General features: G+C 38.8%; 1 protein-coding gene across 15 annotated transcripts in view; it reads left to right on the plus strand.

Moving 5' to 3' along the window:
• Positions 1–24,903, plus strand: part of TENM3 (teneurin transmembrane protein 3) — a 1,337,386-nt gene that overhangs the window by 1,176,740 nt on the left and 135,743 nt on the right. For 13 of the 15 annotated variants that reach the window (XM_084518183.1, XM_084518194.1, XM_084518190.1 and 10 more), the window contains one exon: positions 23,713–23,950. The exons of the other annotated variants lie outside the window; for them this stretch is intronic. In XM_084518183.1, coding sequence (XP_084374309.1) covers positions 23,713–23,950 — 238 coding nt within the window. The remainder of the gene's footprint in view (positions 1–23,712; positions 23,951–24,903) is intronic. 15 annotated transcript variants of the gene reach the window in all.

A 24,903-nucleotide genomic window follows, 5' to 3' on the forward strand; every position in this document is an offset into this window, starting at 1 on the left:
TCCATTCGCTGAGCCAGAAAAAGAAAATGCAAGGATGTTTCTTTCTGTTAAGCTGTTGATCATTTAGTACAAAGGACTGAAAATATTCTCTCCATGGGAATACTGGATGTTTACACTGGTGTCCCTACTACAGTTACAGAAAACTGAATTAATTTGCCTCTTCATTGCTATTCTTCTCTAGCATATAAGTCTTGTAACAGTTAGCAGCATGCTACTGAATAAAAAGAACAGTTGTATGTGTGCAACGGGACAATTTGTTGTAGTAAAAAAATTTCATTCAGAAATACTTTAAGTGCAGGGTAATTGCAAATTAAAGGAAGAGTTGCTGTAAATTCTGTCATCAGCCTAACGTGTCTTAGCGTTGATACATAGTCTGTTTTACAGTAATTAGCAGTAAACTCTCCCCATCGCTGCCGTAACCCAGAGAATGCACGTGAAATTTTCTTTCAAACACTATATTGCATGCATTTCTTAAAGTTTTAATTGAACACTGTAGTACTCAGGCAAGCAACTTATAACTGAATGTATTTCTTCAGAAACATATGTTATGATAGCTGAATATACAGAAGGCTGGCTCGGTGATCACTGAGGAAAAAGTGTCAGCTGCTGGCATTTGATTCTTGTAGTTCATTCAGAAAGCTTCAAAGAAGGCTACAGCTTTCCCTTGGCTTTGTTTCTAGTAATTAATCAGTGTAAGAGGATGTGTATGTTTTGTTCATTCTTACTTCCAAAAAACACAAGGATTTTTGGTCGTGTGCACCCTTCTTTCTCCTCCGTGGTGTCATGCACTGCACTGAGGAATGCTGTAAAATGGTGTCTGGGGTGATCTGGAGTTTCTGGGTTACCTTGTGCTGGTTTGCCCTCTGTTGAGTGGGGAAAAGGCGAGAACAGGGGTGACCTTGTACCTCTCTCCCTGTGTCGTATGCCTGTACTGAAAATGCTTCGGAAAGCAAGTGAAGCACTTCTAATGAATTGTGCTTTTGATTCTCTGGATCTGCACAGCAACTCCATCGGGTTTTTACAGCTGGACTCTTGCTGTAATTGCTACTGGGATGAGATGCACAACATGGGGTTTTGGAGCAAAGTACTGACATTGTTTCACTGGCCAAATGTATACAGCATAGTGGGAGCAACAGACTTCATGAAATTCACACTTGTATATCTTCATGTTCTTCACCCATTTCTGACGTGCTGCTGGTTTGCCAGCAGGCACTCTAGATGGGGGTGATAAAAACGGAAAAGCTGAAAGGCAGCATCTTAAAGCAGCAGTATATTAGTAAAAAGGTTGGTTGTGATTGTAAACATGCTGCAACTGTCCAAAGGTCTGTTTTTTCCATTAGTTAATGTAATAATAATTTTTACTGGCACTGAAAAAGCAGAAGGTAGCACTTGAACATTTTCATCTTCTTGACGTTAAAATATAAAATAATGCTCAGGAAAAAAAAAAAAGTATCCACCAATAGAAACAATAATTGGCCCTCCTTAAGCTTCAATTTGCAAGTCCTTTGATATCTTATGTGTCTCTAGCTATGCATCATTTTTAGCATATTTACCTGGGTAAGTCAAAGATAATATTTCTCAAGTCTTTATGATGCATGTTTCAGGAGATAAAATATAAAGTTATTACTGAAGCCTTGTACTGTGTAGTCCTTAAAATTCACTGCAGTATTTTTCTTCAGCTGCCCTTCCTGCTCTATTTCCTTAAGGCCTTTAATCAGTGGCTTGTAATATGGAATGTTTGTTTGTTTGTTCGTTTTCTGTTTGTTTGTTTACAGTTTCATATAAATAACTCAGAATAATTGTCATCAGAATGTTACAGAGCATCATGCAGGGATCTCTTCCTCATTCAGGTTGAATTATTTCATACTTTAATCAAGCATCCTGTCTAAAAGTCTGTGTTGTCTCTGGTAATTGTAGTAAATTCTGGCTATTGTGTGCCTAAGCCAGCAAACCTGGAGGCAGAGAGGAGGGATTGGTTAGATATTTTTAAAACTCCTTTCTAGTTTCCAAGAAGCCCTCCAGAATAAAGTGCTTTGCAAGCCTTCTGGGCTGGGAGGCCCTGCGGGACATTCCTGGGCAGGGCTGAGCAACCAGCCAGCGTACTTGCGTTGCTGCGAGCCTGAAAGGGAAATTCTTCCCTCCCCTCTAACAGTTATTTATGTTGTTAGCTAGACGGTGAAATGGCTAGTGTTGTAGACAGAGACCAGCAGAATCATATCTGAGTAAAGCAGTATAGCCTCCCCAGTTCACCCAGGTGCTTTCTCACTAGTAATATTCAGATAGATCCAAATTTATGTTAAAGAAATATATCTCAAAGTCTTTTGATTCCATTGTAAATTGTCAGCTGTGCCTTGCTTCATTGCTGTATTTGTTTCTGTTATCCCCATGGCCACAGCAGATCAGATTCTGTTCCTATTTGTGTGTGGAAAATTCCTTAAAAGAAGGGAGTTGAAATGCAAGCCAGTAAAGAAAGAAATGCTTAAACATAAGCATTTTTACCACACATCGCTAGGATGAAGTGACCCTGTAGTACTGGTGTGCTGAGGAAGCTGGGGAAGCTTCCACATCCTTCATGCACTCTTTAGTAATGTTGGTTTTCCTGTATGGTGCTCTGTGCCAGACTTAGTCAGTTCTGTCATTATGTTAAAGGAGCAGCCAGTGCCTATGGATTCTAAACCTCCAATTTTAAATTAGAAGGTATTTATGTGTATATTTTGGAAGGGTGATGGAGAGGATGCTGCTTCCACAGAAAGTTCAAGAAATTCATGGGCAGGAAGAAAATCAAGAGACTGATTTCGAAAGTGGCTCATTTTTGGCTTTTTTGTGTGTGTGCATAGTTATTAATATAGATTTTTCTTTGATATCGACTGAAAATAGTAAAATCGTGTGAATAATAAACATCCTGTAATCGATGCAGTAACCTTTCCTCTCAGTGATATTTGACTCTCACTTCATACAAGTGCAAATAAAGGCATAAATCCTGGCAGAATTAAGTTGTAATTACCATATGCTTATGTTCCTGTTACTATATTCCCATGATTACAGCCGAACTTAAAGCATATTTAAGGAAACATGAAAAGAAGTATATTCCCATGGTTACAGACTTGAACAATTCAATGGCATCTGCAGAAGGCCTTTGGGAAAAGCTCTTAAGAGTTAGGAAATATGGGAACTTCAAGATTCAGTGCTCTTCCACTGCCTCATCAATACTGCTCTGCTTCTGTTTGGTTCCTTGGGAGATGCTGAGTAGCAAGGGAGAAAAGCAGTAGCAAGTCCAGTATTTCCACTAGTCAAAAACACGGTCTCTGCTGAGATAAGTATCAGACAGCTGCTGGGCCGTGATTTCTGCCTCCAAGAGCAAAGCTCTGCTGTTGCTTTGTAGGTTAATAATGCTCCAACGGTGTGCTGCTTGCGCTGCCCTATGCGAATCTCTGGAGGGAAGGAAGTTGCCTCTTGCCATATCTGTCCGTTAATAGTGGCTGTGAGATATGAGTGAGGCCAAGTGGTGATGCATCAAAGCCTCTAATTTTGAATCCACAAAAGGCACTAGAAAATTAGATCCCTTTTTCTTGGTGTATTCATTGTTTACCATAGCATGAATGATGGTTTCCACTGCTACATTACTGCTGTCGAGTGTCAGCAGGCATCGTAAGCACAGTTCCCCAGTGGGGAAAATAAATGAATGAGTAATGGGAACTGCTCATCCGCCACCCCCTATCAATTTCTGGTGTTGTCAAATGTTCGCATCTCTTATGGAGAGGCAGGCATGAATCCCCATTCCCACCAGTAGTGTATGCAACTGGTTAGGGGACAGTTTCTTTTGATACTGCCCATCATCTTGGAATAAAGTAGGCAGGGGAAAGGATGTTCTTTTGAGGCTATGTCCTGTCTTAACTCCTGGTAGCCACCCTGAGGCAAAGCAGGGAAGAGGTGCGTGTGTGCAGATGAGAAGGCAGCGATCGTCCTGGGCTCCTCTGCCCCAGCCTCCGTCCCCAGTGGCTCATTTTTGTAACTCTCCTGGAGCAGTTCCTGAGAGCTGAGGGGTGCCACGCAGGCAAACATAACCTGCAGCAGATGCAAATGGCCGTGATCCTTTTGCTCCCCAAACTGATCTGTATGCATGAATGTGATTTTTCACCTTTTCCTTTCCACTCTTTGGAGAATATTTTTTCTCTTGTTCCATCTTAAGTTTTAATCCTTCTCATCCTTTAAGTGTGCTCTTTTAATTTCCTCCTTTCCCTCTTTTTGCTCCTTCTCCTTTGAAGGCTTCTTTTTCTCGCTGATTAAGTCATTTAACCTTTATTAGACCATACCATACCCCTCCATCCCACTTCCTACTTTCTCTTTCATCCTTTTTTCCCTTTTCTAGCGGACTCTTTTCATATCATTCTCCCGTTGTTCAGGCTTCCTACCTCCCCCTCCTTATTCCCTTTGTTGTTCTCTCCATGGGACAGGTATATCTCATGAAAAGGTGCTTTGTTCAGAATGTATCTGCCTTGGGGCAGCTATTTAATGAAAAAATCAGCTTTCCATCCCATGCTTCTATCGCTCTGAAGCCCTATGCAATAAATGCCAATTACAGTTTTGCATAATTAAAATAACCATGTCGTATTTCTTTTTTAATATTAGTGTCTCCATCTAAAGAAATAGGATGCTACACAGCACGTATGGTGTTTGTTTTTTTTTTGAAACAAACAAACAAAAAAAAATGGTGCTTCTAATTCATATTATAGTCCTCATTATCCAGAATTTTCTTTAACCCTTTTTATCTGTCTTTAGATGCATTCCAGCCATCTGTAGAAGAGTCAGCAAAACACAAACATGAACACTTCTATAAGAAGTCTAGCTCTTTTATAATTGGGAATGAAAACTAACATCCTGCCTGCTTCTGATCCCACTTACACTCTTGTGGCAGGAAAGCTGTTAGAAGGGATGAAAATTGATCAAAAAAAATCAGCAGACTTCTCTCTTGATGGTTGCTGTGGTTATTGGGGGAATTTGCACTTGCAGAGAGGACAATGGGAGGTAAAGATACAGAAAAGGATCGGGCTCAGGTGGTTTTAACAGGGCAGAATGGTCTTAACCTTTTGGGTGCTGGGCTTCTTGTCCTGCCTCAGACCTTAATATCCTTAGAAGAGGATTAAAAGTAGGAATGAAGGGGTTGTTGGTACAGGTAATAGCACTAATTTCCAGAAATGTGGCCACTTTTGCTATAAAGAGTAGCTGATTCAGGCTTCTCAGTGAGATGCTCCCACTTAACCTTAAATGCCACAGTCTTCTAATGTGTGAGTTTGATATCAAGTGGCTCTTTTTGCTCACTGTGCAGAAGTTAACATCTCAGTCTGTGCTTTTCCCCAACCATTTTCTCCATCTCTTTTATTTCCAGTTTATACAGTTTGTGTTCCTGCTCATAGTGCATGGTGTTGCGCATGTGTTAGATGTTAAATACCCACAGTTAACAATTGCTGTAGAAATGAATGTTTTAGCAATAAGGATCTTACTTTTTTCCCCCCAGAATTTTGTTAGTTATTAGATGATACTTTGAAAGTCAGATTTTTACCAGACAGAAGTCAAGTTTGGAAATGCAGTTTTCTCTGTAGAGATTAGCAATATAAAGGGATTATTGAAAGCAGTCTGAGGAACCGTGTTCTCTGTCGTGTTTCATGCTCAGGATGTGCCATTAGGTAAAGTGTTTCTGTTCAGGAGGTGACAGGCAGTCGGCACATAGGGCTCGGCAGCATCTCTGTATGTAAAAGATGCTTTTTGCATAAGTGGAAGGATCACAATATTAAAGTGGCATCAGGATATGCTTGCAGCACTGGTGACACACTTGTGCCTACGTGTAAGGTGAGTGGTTAATTAATTGATGGACTGTGGATAAAAGCGTTTTGTATGTGCTGGGGAATAAACGGTCGGCATTTTAGCTACTGCACTGAAGCTTTGGCAAAAGCTGCCATGCGTAGACCCACACCGCTGCCTTGGTGAATCCCACGTTGAATGCACGTGTGATCAGGCCTGAGAGCCCTCCTGGCGGGGAAGAGCCATGTTCCTCCTCTGGGGAAGTTCAGTAGTTAATTTTGTCCAGCAAGCAATTAACAGTTGTGGCCCCAGCGCCCGTACAAGTCCCCCAGCACACTCGGCGTGGAGCTCACATGCCTTCCCTCTCCTCGGGGCATGCAGTACCACAAACTTCAGACCCTCAAAGCACGGCTGCGGCAGCCTGCAAAGCAGCCCTCTGGTTGCACTGGTGCTTTCCAAAGGACTTGAGCGGTCAGAGGGAATTAGTTGGCATCGTAACACAGAGCAGATGAATGTTTGTTGGCATTCTGGGGGATAACTGATTCCAGGATCTCTTCCAAGTGCTCTAGTAGTGGGGTTGGGACCAGTCTAATTTAAAGGAGAAAAAATATGAGCAGTATAGTTGTGCGATAATCTGGAACGTGGTCAGAAAGCAAATCGCAAAACCAGGATAGCTGCTGCTGCTGCTTTTATGTCCTAGGACAGCAATTCCTCGTGGGTACCTTTGTCCTTCCCTTGTTGTCAGTCTTTCTTTTAGTCATCCTTCACTATTTTTTCTTCACTGTTTGTAATTCTCTTGTATGTTAGTGGAAACGTCTTTGACACGTCTCACTGGTTGCTTCTACACACTTGCTATTTTGCTTTCTTTTTTCCTCACCTAGATGTTTGCATCTTGAAGGGATTTCATCGCCAAGAGGCTATTATTTTGCCAAAAAAGAGGGGATGGGGGAAGTATTTAAGTTATTTTTCCAAAAGAACAAAGAATATAACTTACTGCTCTATTAAAAAAAAAAAAAAAAAAAAAAAAAAAAAAAAAAAACTGTTTTTTCATCTGATGTCACATTTCAGAAATGTGGTAATTTTGTTTGTGATTATACTGTCTGTTTATCAGTCTAGGAATTCTTCAATCATATTTCTTGATGATATGTTCATTGCCTTATTATTGCATGTATGCTGCAATGATAATGCTGTGCAGCAAAACAAAGAGAATTACCCAGCATGTACTAAGATGTACAAACAATCATTTAGAAAACAAAAAAAGGGAAAAAAAGAGTAAGTTTCACATCTCAGTTTATAATCCTTCAAATCTCTATGCACATTTATTTTTTTAATTACAGATCATTTCTTTTATTATTTTCTTATTCAGTGCCTAGAAAGGAGATCCACTGCATCTGCAGAGGAAACTACCTTGTAAAAGAATCACCTGACAAGGAAGTAATTTCCATTCATTAATACAACACTCCGAATTGATTAATGAGGCCAATATAATTTTGTATTTCAGAAGTAATGACTTGAATTTCTGTTTTCAAAACTGTTCCTATTTTATTGGCTGTTTATTTTCTATTACATTACTTTTCAGATTTATGGAAAGTACTTGTAATTATTCAAGTACTTGTAATTATTCAATTATTCATTTGATGCAATGAATATATTTTACTGGACAGCCTTATGCATTCAGTGTTACGTCTTTACTTTTCCAGCTGAAGACCAATTTCCTACTTACATTTATGCACGTAGTTGGTTGTTGAAGTTTTGGTTTTGTTCTTGTTCTTGGTGTTTTGAGGTGTTTTTTTCAAGCTGCTGTGACTTTTACATTTACATGTTAGGCATGTACAATGCAGGTCGAAGTTACAATTCTACTAATTACAAGCCTAAACCAAGGTCTCATTAGCTCCTCTTGTAATTCTGCAGATCACAACTTATCATAGCACCTTATATCTGCAATTGAATTTTAAATAATAATTTCTAGGTCAATACCCAGTAGTTGTCAGTAAAGAAGCAAAATGTTGGTGGGAACTTTTCCAGACTGTTGATTGAGATTTCCATAGTGCCTTTGTCCTGCTAAGACAGGGAGCAGGAAAAGTATACTTTTCTGCCTGGGGCTTTTGTGCTTACATGGAGATGGAAACGATACAAACTTGAGTTTCTCATTTATACCAAGCACTTTGGTATTTTGTCTGAACCCAGCGATTTCCAAGCATCATTACACGAGTCCTTATCTGGTTGCAAGTAATAAACATGCCATGTCCTTAAAAGACAAAGTGTGAGACATAGCCATAATTGCTCAGTTCTGGTGCCAAGAATAAGTGGTTTGAAGAAAGCTTAGCACCCTTATCCCTAGGGAGATGTAAATTATCACAAGCAACACCAGACACAGTAACTTCTCACTTGAGTACTAGTAAACAGCAAGGACACGTCACAAGCATAATAGCTAGTCATCAAGTAATATTAAAATAGGCTCCTTCTGACATATATTTGTACTTCTATTAACGATAATTTTGCACACACATGCACAAATACCTACAGAACAAGCTATATTCCAAGAGCTGTAACGTTTTTGATCTATAGGAGTAGATGCCTTTCCTAGAGCTGTGTACTCCTCCTGTTTCGTTATACTCCTATGTAAGGGCAAAAACAGGAATGGGTTAGGAGAGACCTTCTTACAGTTGTAGCAGTGAGACTGGCCCTAGTAGCTTTCCTACATGTACTTGCTTCAGGTTTTCTTTCCAAATAAGTCTTTTATTTGCTCAGTAATGATTTTGGTGTGTTTGTGTGTTTCCCAAACCCTACCAAAAAGGATAAATAAATATGGTAGAGGAATGGTGGCTGTGCTTACGCTCAGTCTATAATGAGATGACCTTAAGCAACTAACTGATAGACACTGAAGATCTCTTCTGTAACTGGGGAAAACACCCTCCACATAAATATCATCTGCCATTCCCTATTGTTCCCTATGCACAAATAAGAAGAAGTAAGAATCAAAATGCATCTCTCTGCTTAGTGGAAGCTGTTTCTGATCTGGAAGAGTCACACACCAGCTGGGGTTCACTTTTCTGGCATGTATACGGGTAAGCAGAATTCCTCTGGCTTTATCAGGAAGAAGAAACTATTGAAAAGCTCATCGAGGCTACTGGCATTAGCGTAAGACCTAGCCATAAAATACCTGAACGCCAACTCAGGGGGCAGGGCAACTGACATCTTTGCCCATGTTCAGCAAAGATCTGTACCAAGTACAAACGCAGCTTGGGCTGTCCAGAGAGTTTGTCACGTAAGGGGGTTCACGCGTCCCACTGCACACAAACCTGACCAGCTGACCAGCTAGGGCAATGAGCACTGGCACAAAATTGCTGCACGTGGAAGTGTGTTGTAGAGATCCACGTTGGCATGAGCAGCAGCACGTCAGTCATCAAGCTTTTCTTGGCATAGCCTAGAGAAGAGCTGCCATCATCTCTCACTTCGGTACGACGAGGTGCTGGCTTTATGACCCAAGCAAAGGATTTTCATCCGTCTTTCCGTAGCATGAGGAGTACTCAGTAGTACCTGCATGGCCTGCTTGTGGGTGAGGTTTGAATGGAAGCAGTCATACGGTAGGAATCACTCTTCTGGTATGCACGGTGTACGTGCCTCTGGTTACTGTCAGAGCTAGTCAAACCCAGGACATGCTCATCTACGTAGCTGTCTGTTGGCCTAGGGTAAGCATTTTGCATGCCAGCAACCACAACCAGCTGGGATCCAGAACAAGTATATCCATTATCTTTCATGGGATGAGGGCCTACGTTTCTCCTTGTGTCTAGACTTCCACCGTATTGAGGTCTGGCTGCAAATGAATTACTGAATGTGACAATTACTCAGATTTCCTGATTGTCTTTACAGAAGTATAGAATACATGTAACAGGCTGTGAAGAAGTCCATGCTCACAAAAGTCATTAGGAGGTCTTCACCCTACTGAGAACTGCAAAATATTTTGGAAACTAAGCTTGAGGTTTGTGATGTTGTGGAAAGATACCGTGATGCAAGCATCTTATTTTGTACGTGTTGCAATAAAGTCTGAAACAGCTTTTAGCATCTGATAAGGTTCTCATTGGTATTTAGATATTTGAAAAATGTTTCAGAGGCTGTTTCTAAAGCCAGGTTCTTAATTTTAAAGGTTCTGAAAATTCACAGAGCAATGTGATTCAATGGTAACAGCTATTTAAATGTATGAGTAGAAGATAAGAGGAAAACTTGGAGCAAAAAAGTACCTATTTAAAAACTGGTATTCACACAAACAGAGCTTTACACTGTTTTTATTGCAAGTTTAGGCTACACAATTAATCAGTGCTTCTGTTATGTTGATAATCTGTCTGCTTGCTGTTGTAAATAACTTACACTTGGTGGTGGAGTTGCTGACAGCTATTTAGACTTTCAGCTTTCAAGAATGCCACTAATTGTCCGTGTTTGCAGCTTCTAAAAGCATTTACTTCTGAGGTAGTTTTTGCAGCTAATGTACCTTAAAGTCTTCACTGATTGTTTGTATTTATTTTTTTTTAATGTGCATTTCCAAAGTGTGAATCTCGCTAACAGATTTAATTCACCTGAGACTATGAAGCAACCCAGGAGCTGTAGCTGAAAATGTTACCTTATTTATGATGTTGCTTTCTCTTTCAGGAAGACAGAGCATTCTCCTGTAACACAGCATGTAACCTGTGAAACCTTGCACTGTGGGGAAGGGTGTGCGTGTGCAACTTTCACACTTATCTGCACAGAGCCAGGGAAATTGGGCTGCAGGGAGCTCTGCAGGGAGCAGGTGGAATGAGTTGCATGCACCTTGCCACCCACGGGCTGTCTTTGTGTAAAAGTGAAGGAAACTTGACCCATATCAGAAAGCATCTGCTCTTCGAATATCCCCTTCCGTTCCCTGCTTTGGCACCAGTGTGGGATTGCCCTCAGCAGAACGTGAAAAAATCCACCTTCTCATCCTTTCTCTATAAACCTTTGGTCTCCGTGTTCTTCATAAAATTCAGTCTGAGAGCAGAGGACTTTTATTCACCTTTTCCCTACCTGTTCAGGGTTCATCCATAGCACATCTTTCATTTCAAGATCAGCAAAGAGCCGTTCGGCACCTGATTGATTCCTGCAGCCCCCTGCGCCTGGGCAGGTATCGTTAACCAGTTTCGGCTGCGAGCGCATTGGATGTACAAAGGTTCTCGCTTGCTTGTGATCCCACATTAAGCCATGGGCTGTGCCAGGAATAAAAAAAAGAGAGATTTCCTGACTTACTCTGCTGTGGTCTTACCACGAGACGATTCCGCCTCCTGAAATGTTTGTTTTTAGCCCCCGGTAGTAGTTACAAAAGCGTGTTAAATATCAGGCTTCTCAGTCTGAGACCATCTGTTTCCCTCCTAATCACATACCACCCCCACACACTGGTTGCTTGTCATCACTGTCGGGGTTACAGCAGAAGGCAAAAAGAAAGGCATTTTCCCATATGATAGTTCAACCAGAAGATGGACTGGGGAAATGTGTTCAGGGGGAGGGGGCGTAATTATGCTAGAAATAGAGGGGTGTTTCCCTGTGACTAAAAGGAAGCAGGCTGCCAGGGACTCCAGGCATCTCTATCTCCTGTGGCTCAGTGTCTGTGTACTACCTTGTCCCCCCTGCCCATCTTTCTTCATAAATGGGCAGTGTTAGGCGGGGAGCAAGCTGTCTTTGGAGGGGCTCCGTCTGCCTTCCAAGGAATGCTTTTGCCAAATTTGTTACTGGTAAAATGACAGCTGTTAGGTATAAAGGGATTTTACACATTTTGTGTAAATTAAATAATTTGAAGTTCAAGTTCTGTTTGTGTAGAAACTAGGTTTCTATTTGCAAGTTTCAGATCAATCTTTTTTTAAGATCTCAATAGCATGCAGAATTTGTAATTCTTCCAGGAGGACGCAGAATTATAACACATCGTTTTGTTTCTCCTTTGCTTCCCTTTGCTTTCTCAGAAGCAGCAGCAACCTGCCTTTTGCTGCTACAACGGCCTGCAGGGCAGGAGCATTGTGGAATTCAACTCGGATTTCTACCCGTGTACAGGGAATCTCATCACTTTTCCCTGTATCGTGGTGGTGATTTACTCTGTGCTTATTTATTTACTTCTGCCATTGGTTCAGAAAAATTTATTTGAGCTCTGTTCTTTTTGGTTCTTCATGGATATACAATCTAGTTGACTACTTTAAGTCAGAAGATGTAGTTGTGAGCTGTGATTTCTCTACCTTTTATCTGTTCTGCCAGTGTCTATCTCAGAACTACAGCAGTTTTATTAAAAGGAAGAACTTACAATGACATGAATCGGGCATGTTTTTTTAAGGAGCTTGGCTCAGACAAGAAGCTGTAAAATTTAGCTAGAAACTGATATGAAAGATCACCTGCTGAAAACAGTTTCGTAGCAGTAAAACAAGTAGGACAGAATGGAAATGTAAGCAGGAAAAGGCAAAACCTAAAGTCATCTATGAAAATATTTTTGGAACATACATGTAAGAAAGAATGCAAATTTGCTGGTTTATATATTTTTAAAAGAAAAATCTTGGGGGAATTTTTCCCCCTAAATTTTTGTTTATTATTGAACAGAACTGTTTATTATCATTAGTTATGGTACAGTCTGTTGGAACTGTTCAGCATACAGCTGTCCTTCACAGCATTCACAGAATAAATAGTGAATACATATTAATCTCTACTGAAATCACTCCCTGTGTCCATTGATACCTCTGAAATTATCACAGATTTACTTAAATTCTAAATATTGAAGAGTTTTGTTGATAAGTTATATGAACTGACACCCTACATCCGAGGTAGGATTTTTCTGGGATGTAGGGAAAATCAATTCATAGTTTATATTTGATTTTAGGGTTAATAACTGTCTTTCTTCTGGAAAGTGAGGCAGCTTTACTGGAAACCCAGAATATCTTTTAACAGATCTTTTGCAATGAATTTGTTCTTTTGATTGATACCTAACTAGACTTGATTGTCATTAGAACAGAAAATACCTTACTTAAATCACGAGGTGGGGTGGGGTTTTTTGGTTGTTCTTTTTTTTTTTTTTAAATGTAAGAAAGAGCAAAATTCTAATTCATGCATAAGCCTAAAAAGCTTATTTGAAGTCATTAGAGAACAATAGTTCCTCAGTGTGCTCTTGTGGAAGCCTCCCCCTCTTATGCATTACTCTTTCCTGACACAATAAGGAGAAAGAAATTATTTAAAAGCTATTTTGGAAGCTTGGTTCTCTATTCTTTTCCTCTATTTCATGATCTACCAATCGCTTCTACTTGATAGCAGAGAGATTGGTTAATTGATCTGGAAACAAAGATTCATCTGTTGACCTACTGCTTTATTTCTCACTTGCTCTTAGGCCCAAGTTGTAGTTGCCTTTAGCTCTAAAGGCCAGGATCAAGCTCCCTTTTTAAAAGACAAGCCTGTAGAGTAAGCATATCACTTCTGCGTTTTCCATAAAAGTTTTGTTGTTCTGATTTTCAAATAAAATTGTACATGCTTTCTCATTTTTCTTATTTTTTTTCCTCTTAGCTATTCACTTTTGCCTCTCCTCTGTGTATTATTTGTTCAACTTCTTTTCTGTGCAATCCTACCATTTTTTCCCCATGGTTTCTTTTTCATCTCAATGCCCCTGTTCCTTTTTCATTTCCTCCAAAGCAAAACATGAATCCCTCTTATCTGAGTTATTTCAAATCTGATGAAACGAACTCACCTATTTGCGCTTAGAAGTTTTATATTGTGTTTTCCCATTCCTCGCTTATCTTTCACAGATTTTATTAGTGTGGCCCTATGTTCTCAGGCAAGGCTGAGCACACAGAAATTGGTCAAGAATTTCATCTTGTAATTTCATCTAGTAATGAACTAGTCTGGGGGTCTTTCAAACTACTTTTGGATTCATAAATTTACAAAACGTTCAAGAGGCACTATTAACCTTAGTTAGTTAATGACAAAAAATTCAGTTGACTTAAATAGAGAAGAATTTTCCCCTTGGTTCTTGGAATCGAGGAAGGCTAGTGATTTGTTCTTTCATGAATGTCAGACGTATGTCAGTAAAAGTCAGGTTCAGTGAGTAGTAAAAGAGCCCTTAGATGGCATTTTATGTACGGGGAAGAGGGGCAGCTTTTTCAGCACTAGTTTTGTCAGCTGTAAGAAAGACGTCATCGTTACTTGTGAGTGTATTTATTTAGGTCAGAGTTTATGAAAGTTGGTTTTCTTAACCTGTACAGTAGTAACTGCTTCTAAAATAAAATAACTTGGAGAAATTGTTTTTCTTGGAAGTGTTAAGAAATAAAATCGGAAGACAAAGAAAAACATACAGTCATGGCTCACTTTGGATTAATGATTTTGGATAGGAACCAAAATTATCTAACACTTGAAAATGCTAGGGAATCTATTAAGAAGTCATACATCAAACTTTGCAATCCATACCGTGCTCCAGTTAAACTTGTGGTATAAAATGAGTACATATATTATCACCCTGTCATTTTGCCTGAATCTGGACTATAGAACATATTCAACTTGCGGTAGGAGCATGATAATTTTGATTGCATTTATTTATAGGTCACAAATGTTGGAGTCAAAATTAAGCAGATACTTCTACTTGGCATAAACAGAAGGTACTGGATGAGCACAGCAGGAAATGTGATACCCCGCATTGTTTTACCTGTGTTTTATGAGCAGTTTTGGGGTTATGGTCTCAAAGATTTTTCAGATGAATTCCAGTCCCCCAAAGGCAGTTTGGAAAATGATTTCTTCTTTCCTTCACAAAGTCTTCCAACGGAGCTCTGGAATGTAGGCTTCACTGGTTTATTTTGGTTTTGTTTCTTTCAATGGAAATGTGAATTCTTTCTTTCAATGTAAACTTGAATTCTGTGGTTGAAAAGCTAGCCTTTGATTTGTGAGCTCAAAGTATATTATTTCTCCACTGATTTTCTAGAGTTATCAGCAAAGATTATCTGAAGCTAGCAATAATTGCATAACTTTTTCACTTCTGGTTCTAAAAATAGAAGAAAGAGGATCCAATTTAAGAATCTATCCTGAATAGAAACAAGTGGGATGATTGCTCTGGAAGACTACTGTCCCATAGGGAAAACCTTGGCCTGGAGTCCTGCAAAATACAGGACTTCTCAGTGGGATCTGCATCCCACCGCAGGGAAGCCAAGCCAATAGCATACCACGAAAGATTGCATTCCTGTGTGTTTAATCTCAGCGTAACATAAACTAAAGTTCATTTTTGGGTCTCAAGTGAATGACCTCTGTCATTTTTCACCACATATTCCCATTTTGTTCCCCACATAAATTGTTGGAAAAAAGTTGATGACGTTGTACCATTTGAGGGTTATGTTTGGTTTTACAGACCTCAGGTCTGTATAGAGTATAGAAATAGTGTATTTTAGTGTCTCTGCTAACCACTGTATGGGTTATCGTGGCATGAGGGTAGAGGGTACTTGCGTGGTATGACAGCAGGAGTGTAAATACACTTTTGCTTCTAGTTCATTCTCTTTGCATGGTTACCATCACGCAGTTTATGTTAGTTTTTTATTTCTTTTCTTGTAAAGCAAGATCATAAGTATATTACCCCAGCAGGTTAAATTTCAATTTATTTTAACTGTGTTTCTATACTTTTCTTTTTTCATCTTTCTTCTTAAATCCCTCTGGGGATAAAGAGGCCGCTATTAGGAAGGTTGTTTGCTGAACTAGTTTCACTGTAGCTTTTTTCACTGAAGCTGGAATATTTATCTCTGTTTCAAGCTTTAATAAGGTGATTAAAACATCCTCAACTCAGTTAAAAACCTGCAAGGTTTCTGGTTTTGTTACTTAAAATGTCTGCCTTGTGGATGACGGCATCGTGATCAGTTCTCCTTGATGCAGGTGACTTTGCTTCACCAACCTGAGCTCTTTTCCTCCCATAAGCTTTGTAATTACCTTTTGTTAGCAAGTGTCTTAGGTGGTGCTGCGGACAAGAAGGCATATATCATTTTACAGTACATAAATTAAACAGATCTGGCCTGCCCCAATATTGACTGCGTGTTACGTATGTATCGGAGGGGTTAATGGGGCGCGTGCGGGCTGGATGTGGGTATGTTGGAATGCTTTGAGAATCGATTCGGGCTAATGGAAAAAGTGTTTTAAAAGTGAGCTGGTTCAGTTCCCACAGTGCACAACAGAGAGTGGAAACAACATTTAATAAACCTTTCAGAAGTAAATCCTCCGATTTTTCCTTTCACCACCATCTGTGGAAGAAATGCCCTCTTTCTTCTCAATGGGCAGTATTTCTTCCCGCAGTGCATTTGCTGTGCATTTGCTGTACTCTGTTAGGTATTAAGAGAAAGTTCTTTATGTCTTTTGACAAAAATATTGGAAAAACACATTCTATTCATTCGTCCTTTAAGATACAAGCGTTCTTGACTTTGCACATTTTCCTTTAAACAGCAGGCTGACCAAAAATAACCAACCCAAGGATTCTGTCTCAACTTTCTCAACTATCTGGTTTCCAGTAAATTAAAGAAATTTTAGCTATATGCATCTTCTTTTACAAAGATTAATGCTGCAAAGGAAAAGCTCTGTTATACTTGCATCACGGAGAATGTTGCATCTTCTGATTTATGTCAGCTCCATTTTAAAAACTAAGGCAATTATATGAGATGATGAACTTAACCCATTAAAGAAAATAATACATGATCATGTTTGTTTGTTTTTTACCCTATAGTTCTCATGCAGAGTTGAGGTGCTGACGGTAATATTTTTTTTCATTGCCAGTTAAGATGATTTTATACAGATTTAAATTAAGTAAGAGTTTTTGTTTTAATGGTAAACCTCACAGAAAAAAAAATCAAGTTTTATTTTGCATTTGAGAATAGGCATGATTTTAGATGCAGGGCATGTTTGTTGTGAACCATGAACAGTCTTTATGAAACCTGAAAAAGATTTGTGAAAACAGCCTGTAATAAAAATCACACATGCTTCATAAAACACTACTTGATAGATATCACTTGCACCATTAAGAACTAAACGACAAAGGATGTAATTTCAGTTCTGGCATGCAGTATTAATCGAAAGCCTTTAAAGCATCTTGCTGATGGGAACTATGACAACATGACATTGAAGAATTACGGACTAGAGACATCTATCTTAATCAGATTTTCAAAGTAAATGCCATAAAACAGAAAATTATTTTATCTATTTTCACAGGGTCACATATCGTATATGGTATATAGCTTTTTAGCTTGTTTATTCTAAAAATACCAGAGACAAAAAAAAAAAATCTGCCTTTGAAGTCGGTTTAAAGTTCAGTTCACAAACTTTACAAAGTTTTTTTTGTGAAAAGATACTTGGTGTAGCTGTAGAGAAGGTTGTTAGGCACTGAAGGTTTCTGTTTTCTACAGAAAGATTTCTAAAACATTATGGAGAACTGAATTCTGAAAGAGAGCTGAGCATGCACAGATATTATGGTATGAAGTTGCTGAGGGGAAATACTTCACTAAATGAATGCAAAGTGGAAAGACAAAGCTAGAGGTCTACCTGTAACCTGAAGTTACACTACTGTAGATAGCACACTAGAATATTTAACTTAACTGAGTGATATTGGCAAAAACAGGTTTCTTCACTTCCTAAATAATGCATTTTTTGTGCTTTTTGTTCATGATTTGTTTCCGTTTCCCAATGTATATTTACGTGGCAAAGAACAGCTTCCTTACGTGATAGAGTAAATGATCAGCACGTACTTTGTGGTCAAAAATACCAATGTTATATGTTAGGGACTATCCTACTGCCCTCCAGGGAGCTTGCTGTACTCCTCTTGTCATCTAGTAGATCTTAGATACCATATGTGCTATGTGAGACCATTTGAGTTTCTCCACACTCAAAGAAGTCTTTCTTCCCATTGACAGAAGTTGTTTTTATTTCTCTTTAAAAAGTAAAATAATGTTCAAAGAGAAATGTGTAATGTGAATAACCAAAATCAAGTTTTCTTTCTTCCAGACTTAGGATGCATAAGGAAGGCAATACAGTCTTTTGGAGCATATCCTGCATTTCATTGCACTGGTAGTTTCTCACTCCCAGGTAGCTTGACAGGTTGTCAGACCCTACAGGCAACGTACTGATGAGGAGACAAACATTGGCCTACTTTGATCAAGCTCCTTGTATGACTTTTTCCCATCTTATATTGTAATAGCATACACACTCACACACAGGATACAGATGCATATCTTGATCAAAGTGTCCTTGTCACTTCTCCACATTTTTGTCAGCACGTAGGTAGTACAGAAGGGAGTGCTTCAAGAAGTGAGCAACAGTGGTGAGTTAAGGCTGTTTTCATCTGTATGTCCATTAGTTGTGAAGTAAGCAGAAAAGGATAGTGCAGGCTGACAACACATCAAAGCAAAAGGGCTGTCCTGTGGTGGTTGGCACTATGTCACCCAATTCCTTGGCTTGGGTGCATGGTTTGGCTTCTTAGAGCAGTTGGCAGGGTAAAGCCAATTCTAACATCAATAGGAATAAACAAATACTTGTGATGAACCACAAAATGAACACATATGGCAAGTTACCTCGGATTGCTGCTCTAGCTTATAGTAAATGACCAGAAAAGGAACTTTGAGTCTTGTGGACCCTGGCAGCAGAAGTACACAAAAGCAGTGGTTCATTTAAAAGATAGATCTGTCTAATTACAAGTGAACTCTTAAAAACTCATTTTTTTCTCTAAACCTGTAACTTTATTTTTGTTTCATTAAACAGCTTCTCATGAAAGGTGCTCCCAGACCAAAGACTTCTAGAGCGGGTGTTTTTATTACCTGCAGAAGCAGTGACACCCCAGCCAAAGCAGTGCAGGCAGCCCTCCTGTCATACCCCTCCGTAAGCAGAAGCTTCCTTCCTTGGGGAGCACAAGGAATAATTAAACTGTAACACCCACACACTTCTATTAGCAGGTATTTCCAAGGTAAATCCCACTTCTGTTTACAGTACTCTGGGAGATACTTCCATGTGCCAATTAGGTAAAATTCTGAGTCCACCAAAAGGTTGGGGTTTTTTGAGGAAATCAGACCAGTTCTTACAGAAATTACTGTTGATCACTAGCAACCTGCAGCTCTAGTAGACCTGTGACCAGTATCTGGAAATAAAAGGTTATCTTTTTTTCCTACCAGATTTCTAAGGCATTCAGTCTAGTCCAGCTATTTACTTCTGGTGGATATTACTTCTACCATGGAAGGGAGTCTTCTAAAGAGAGAGGAAAGAACGGAGAAACCTGACTAGAAAGAGTTAACACTCTCACAGACATAGGAACTCAGTATTACATTATGTTCACGTGTGAAATGTTTATATCATAATGGAAGTCTTCACTTTTGTGTTTGTCACGGAAACTCAAAGTTAATGTTAATTATACACTATTAAAAAGCCTAATCCTTATCAAATGGAAATCACCTTTTTTCCTAGATCAGTAGCTGGCTGACAGGTCTCAGCGATCTGTCTGTTACAGAAAGGCTAGCACATTAAATGTGCAACAAATTACCTTTTTTTTCATGGAGACTTAGTCTGCTTTACTCTTGAATTAACCCAAACAGCAGTAGTTATTGTCAATGCGTCTCTCCCACTTTTTACTTCCATGGATGCGTTTTTCTGTATTCTTTCATATGCTGTTCAAACTCAGTATGAATTAAATAAAAAATTAATTAAATGTAAATTACTTCTTTTGGAAAAGAAAAGAGAAAAAGGTGTTGAAAAAGGCTACATAGTGCATACAATTTACGTCTACAACTGAAATGGCTGCTTCACTTCAGTGTTGCTCCCTAGGGTAAATAATTTTAATATGTTTTGAAAAATTCATGTAACTGTAGTAAGAAAGCTTTCTACATGATTTCTTGTGATTTTTCTGAGTTCTGTACATACATTGACATGCATAATTATCTGATGTTGCCTTATGCAGCAAATACTTCAAAAATGTGTGGGGTTTTTTTGTTGTACCTGAACAACTTGAATGCACATGCTGGTTGCTGGGCCAATTTACATTTGCTTATTGCTGCAGAAATCTCTGTAAGATGAATGGGGTTGCTCTGCAGTCATTAAAGTCTAGACAGAACGTGAAAGCTATAATTAAAACTTCGCATTTTTAGACATAAGCCCACCTGTACCTGCTTAGTTTTGGAGTAAACCTGCCATTCCCATTGAGATTAAGTCAATGGGGAAAGCATTAAAAATCCAATTTAAAGCAAAGCAGTTGTAAGTTCCTGCAATAACTTGTTAGTATTTTAGCACAATTGTGTTTTATCAGATTTGAACACTGTTTTTTCCTGATACTTTCTAAGAAAGCAATTTCTAATAAGGGGTTTGCATTGAGGGTCCTGGCCAAGTCCCAGTACCATTCTTCTTCAGTAACCAAGGGAAGAACAGTTTCCAACAAACTGACAGATAGAGAAGAAGGAGGATCTCTGTACTGGCCATTGTAGCATGTGCAGAAGTATTTTTGCCAGTCTCTGATGTTGCAGAGCTTCAAGCAAATATTCTGTCTCATGAAACTCCCACTGTCTTTATCAGTTCTTTAATTTAATTAGGAAAAGCATAAATCCAGCGTTTTTCTGGCTGTGGCACTGATTTTGCAGGAGATCTGTAAGAACCACTCCACATTGATGCCTCAGTTTCTCCGCAGGTACAACAGAGACACTTTCATTAACGTCACAGTGATGCCAATAGGCTTAGTTACTGCACAAGACTTTAATAGCTTTGTGTGAAAGCCGCAATACTACTGAAAGCAGTTCTTTAGCTAATAACTTCTTAAAAGAGGAATGTAAAAAAAAAAAAACAACTGAATCTGGCTCAGGCTTAAGAACAGCATTCAAAACATGACTGGTGTGATGGTTGTCTCTTCATCACAAATCAGTGGCATAAGATTGACGTTTCTGTTTAGAAATTGTGTGGCAATCAAAAGATCGGTAGATTCAGGAAATCTGGCAAGTGGAAGAAAAGATTGAAAGAGCAGTCCTGAGTGATCTCTCATTTCGACTGACAGCACAGGACTGAGGAAATTCAGAGGAATATAGATTTTAGCTCTATTGACTTACAGAAAAATCTAACCTTGTTAGGTTCAATTCTATCTATAGCTCTTATACAATTAGAAGAAGGATAAATCATTGCAGATTTCGCAGGCGCTTCCGATTGTTGTAGGCTGCAGATTCCCTGCCAGTTGATCTTGCCCTCAGACTCTAGGAAATGTCACTTAGCAGCATGCTATGGATAGAGATGGTGGCCTACCAGGACACGTGGTCTTCACAAGCCTGCACTTGCTATGCTCTTCTACTTCACTTTTAGCCTGTGCCTTATTATTACAAGCCCATCCCTCCAACTCTGAAGGTATTTTATATGCTACTCTGTAATTTCAGTGTCAGCGATGGTTATATGTTATATAGCAGGAGGGCTTTGTAGGTTCATAGGAAGTATCTGGGGGAAAAACAGTGGCCCTGTGGGCTGAGGAGCAATCTCAATCCTCCAGCATGTAATCCATGTATTTTCTAGAGTTAAGCATTTACTTTGGGATGCATAAATATCGTTTACTCTCCCTCTTACTCCCTGGTAGTTTGGCTGAAGGTCTGTCATCTACCTGAGACATGTCTGCACGCCTGCCTTTGTCCCCTTGCTCAACACCCTCCTCTGTGGAGAAGAACGTTAGTTTTGCTTTGTCTTGAGCAGAGAACGGTGCTAGATCTTTGGTACTAAACTGTAATGAGAGAGAGAGAGAGATAAGAGAATGGTTTTCAGCTGAGATTTTAAATGAGATGAGACATTAAAGAAGAGGGATGCCAGAGTAATGATTCACATGGTAGGAAGTGCAGAGGAGGACGGTGTTGCACTGATCCTGGGAAACACTGCAACAAGTCTTGGCAGGTAGGAAAGTCAAAGGGGGGAATAAGACAGAGAAGTCAGGTCCCTGAAATAATTCTGATTGATTTATTTCTCTGATTAAAAACAAACAAATGAAAAGGATTTATTTTCACTTGTATTTTTTTTTCTTGTCTTGTAATTAATCATTTATTCATACGTGTATATATTTATACATGTGCATGCATATTTACACAGACGTGCATGTATATACATTTATATAAACACATGCACCTATGTATTTGTATATAATACAGGGCCACAGTTAATCCTGCACCAGCTCATAAATAGCTTGTAATCTAAATCAAATTTTAAGTAGACATGAGCATAAAATCTCTGCTAGTGTTAGTCTGTTCTGTTACCCTGTAGCTGACTTGTTGAAATGTGGGATTCAGCCACATGCAGCAGCACCCGTTGCGTCTGTGTTGGTAAAGACAAAGCCGATCAGTGGTGTCCTTCCCAGAAGATAATTTTTTGTGAATGTGTTAGGGTTTTGGTGCTGAAAACTTTATTGGCTGAGTAAATTATTTCTGTGCCGGATACAGCATTGCTGTTGTTCATAACAGAAGTCATATGGACCACACAAGAAAGCTGGAAAGGGGAATGGGCTTCTTGGAAGTGATTCCAAAAGCTAAATTTTTTCTTTAAGTTTAGTATGGCTATTCATTAGCATGCCTAAATTTTCTTGTGTTCAAGACATGAGAAGTCACTCACTATAAACTTATTTTTATAATAGTCACCTGTAACATCTGTTATAACAGAAATACTTGTCCTGCATTCTCTGTACGGCTGTATTATTGGGTTGGTAACAATTTGCAGTTATAGCCAGTTGCAAACAGGGAATTGTTTATGAAGATCAAACAACTAAATTAAAAACTACACAAAATAATTTATAGTACAAGTAAAGTGCACGCCCTGTATCTTCTGCTCTGCTGAAAAGTTTCATTTACATTATTAAGTATGTTTTACTGCAGTACTTTAGGAAAGAATAGATTGCAATTTGGATTCCATCTTGTTAGGTGTTACATTTTTAAGTGTCGTCAGTCATCTCTAAATCATTACAAATGAAGTGTCGAGGATTTTTTTATTTTGTGTTCATTGTGTTGTATGCCAAAGTTTGTCTTCTCTTTATGACTTATTACCTGCTGATTTTTACAGAACAGATTGATAAAACCTAACATTCTTGGGGGTACTTGATTGCGTGCTTTGTTGTTCTGAGGTTTTCTTTTTAAGCTTTATGGGTGTTATGTGCTTTGGTTAAGTCAAAAAATATTTCCTCTACTGTTTTGATGGCCTGAATCTCTGATCACCTGTGACGTACTCCAAAATGTATTTATATTGCATAGTGTGAAATTGGAAAATCTGTTCTGTGTGTGTTCTAATGGATGTGACGGTCATTAAGTATATGAGTCTTCTGACGTTGTAATCAGATGTGATTCAGTCTGTTAAATATCCATGAAGCAACATCTGCTTCACAGAGTGACCTTCTGCTAAAGAATACTTAGCATCTATTAGCAGATCATAGTGCAGATCTGCCTTATTTGAAATGCACTAAACTAGAGTAGTCTACTGCTGTTTAGCAACTAGCTTGTAATAATTTATTGCAGTTAAATAAAGCTTAAAAAACACCATTAAATAATTACAGGGATTATATGCTTTTCGAAAACCTTTGTGTTCTACTGAAATTACCCATTTAATTTCAGGGTTGGTTTGTTAAAAAAAGCTGAAATCTAAAGGCACATTAGGGGATCTGTCAGATGCTGTTTTCTGTAGGTGTTAATAAAACCAGATTAAAAAAAAAAAAAAAAAAAAAAACTGAAACAAATTAAAACCAAAAGCAATTTTACCATCTGTTGTATATTAATTAGAACTTTGTGTATCAAGGGTAAACTCTCTCTTAGAGAATGTCACTGAATGTCTGCTAATAGAATACTACGCAAATATATTAGACGATAGGATTATATTGAATTTCACATTCTGCTTTGGTTGTAGCAACTGCTGAGACGGTGTATAACGAACTTTAATTTTCTTTCTTCTTAGAACAACCTCCAAATAACCAAGGCCAGTCGACCCTGCAGCCTTTGCCACCTTCTCACAAGCAACATTCAGCACAGCATCACCCATCCATCACCTCACTTAACAGAAACTCACTGACAAATAGGAGGAATCAGAGTCCGGCCCCGCCGGCTGCTTTGCCCGCCGAGCTGCAAACCACACCTGAGTCAGTCCAGCTGCAGGACAGCTGGGTCCTTGGCAGTAATGCGCCACTGGAAAGCAGGTAATTTCTTAGGTACTACTACAGACTGTGGCACTACTAAAGAAAACATTTAACTTGATGACAGATAGCTAGCAGCAGATCCTTCCCCTTATTCAGCAAACAAAGCTGAAAACTTTTCAGTACTATAAAATTCTGTCCTCTCTCCAAAATCCACAATGCCAGTCTTTTCCCTTACAATGTTTATTGCACAGTAATTGGACTCAGAGAGTGTATTATTTTTTGCAGATGAGCATTTTCATTCCTGTTCATAATCTGTGACTTTTGACTGTTTGAAGTAATTTCTTGCCTTGCTTGCCAAATATGTTATGTGTCAAATACATACTGCCATACAGATCAAATGTGAAAGAACTTCCAGTAATACTTTAACTCTAGCACTTAGTAGCTTTAAAGAAATACCCGTGTGAGGCTGGATGTTTTCTAAATTTGTCTAGGGTTTGGTGAGACAGAAGAACTCACTTAGTTCTGCTATAATGATAAATTTGTCCTCATTCTTTTTTGTCTGTTAGAATTGATAGCTGGCTCTAGGAAAGGAGCAGCTAATATAAAGGGTGACACAAACTTCTATAGATGCAGAATGATGTATGATGCAAAATGATCTATAAAAAAAAATTATAGGACTTACTGGCACAGAGCTGAATTTACCTACAGTGATTAATTAATACTCATGTAACAGTCAATCAGCACTAATTTTTTTTATTAGCATTAGCCATAATATTCCAATTTAGTCATCAGACTAAACTATATTGAAGCTGACAGTAATTCTTGAAAATATTTATGAAATCAGTTCAGTCTTTGAATCCCTTTAGCAAACATTTTGTAGTGAAGTAAAGATAATTCAGTTGATTTTGACTACGTTAAAACATACATGACCTTAAGAATCTTTATTAGGTAGTTTTGTCCCTACACATGTTTCAAGTAACTCTTGTGTCAGGTTTGGGGAATGCCTATTCACT

Source organism: Aythya ferina (assembly GCF_964211825.1).
Source record: "Aythya ferina genome assembly, chromosome: 4".
Classification (NCBI taxonomy): Eukaryota; Metazoa; Chordata; class Aves; order Anseriformes; family Anatidae; genus Aythya; species Aythya ferina.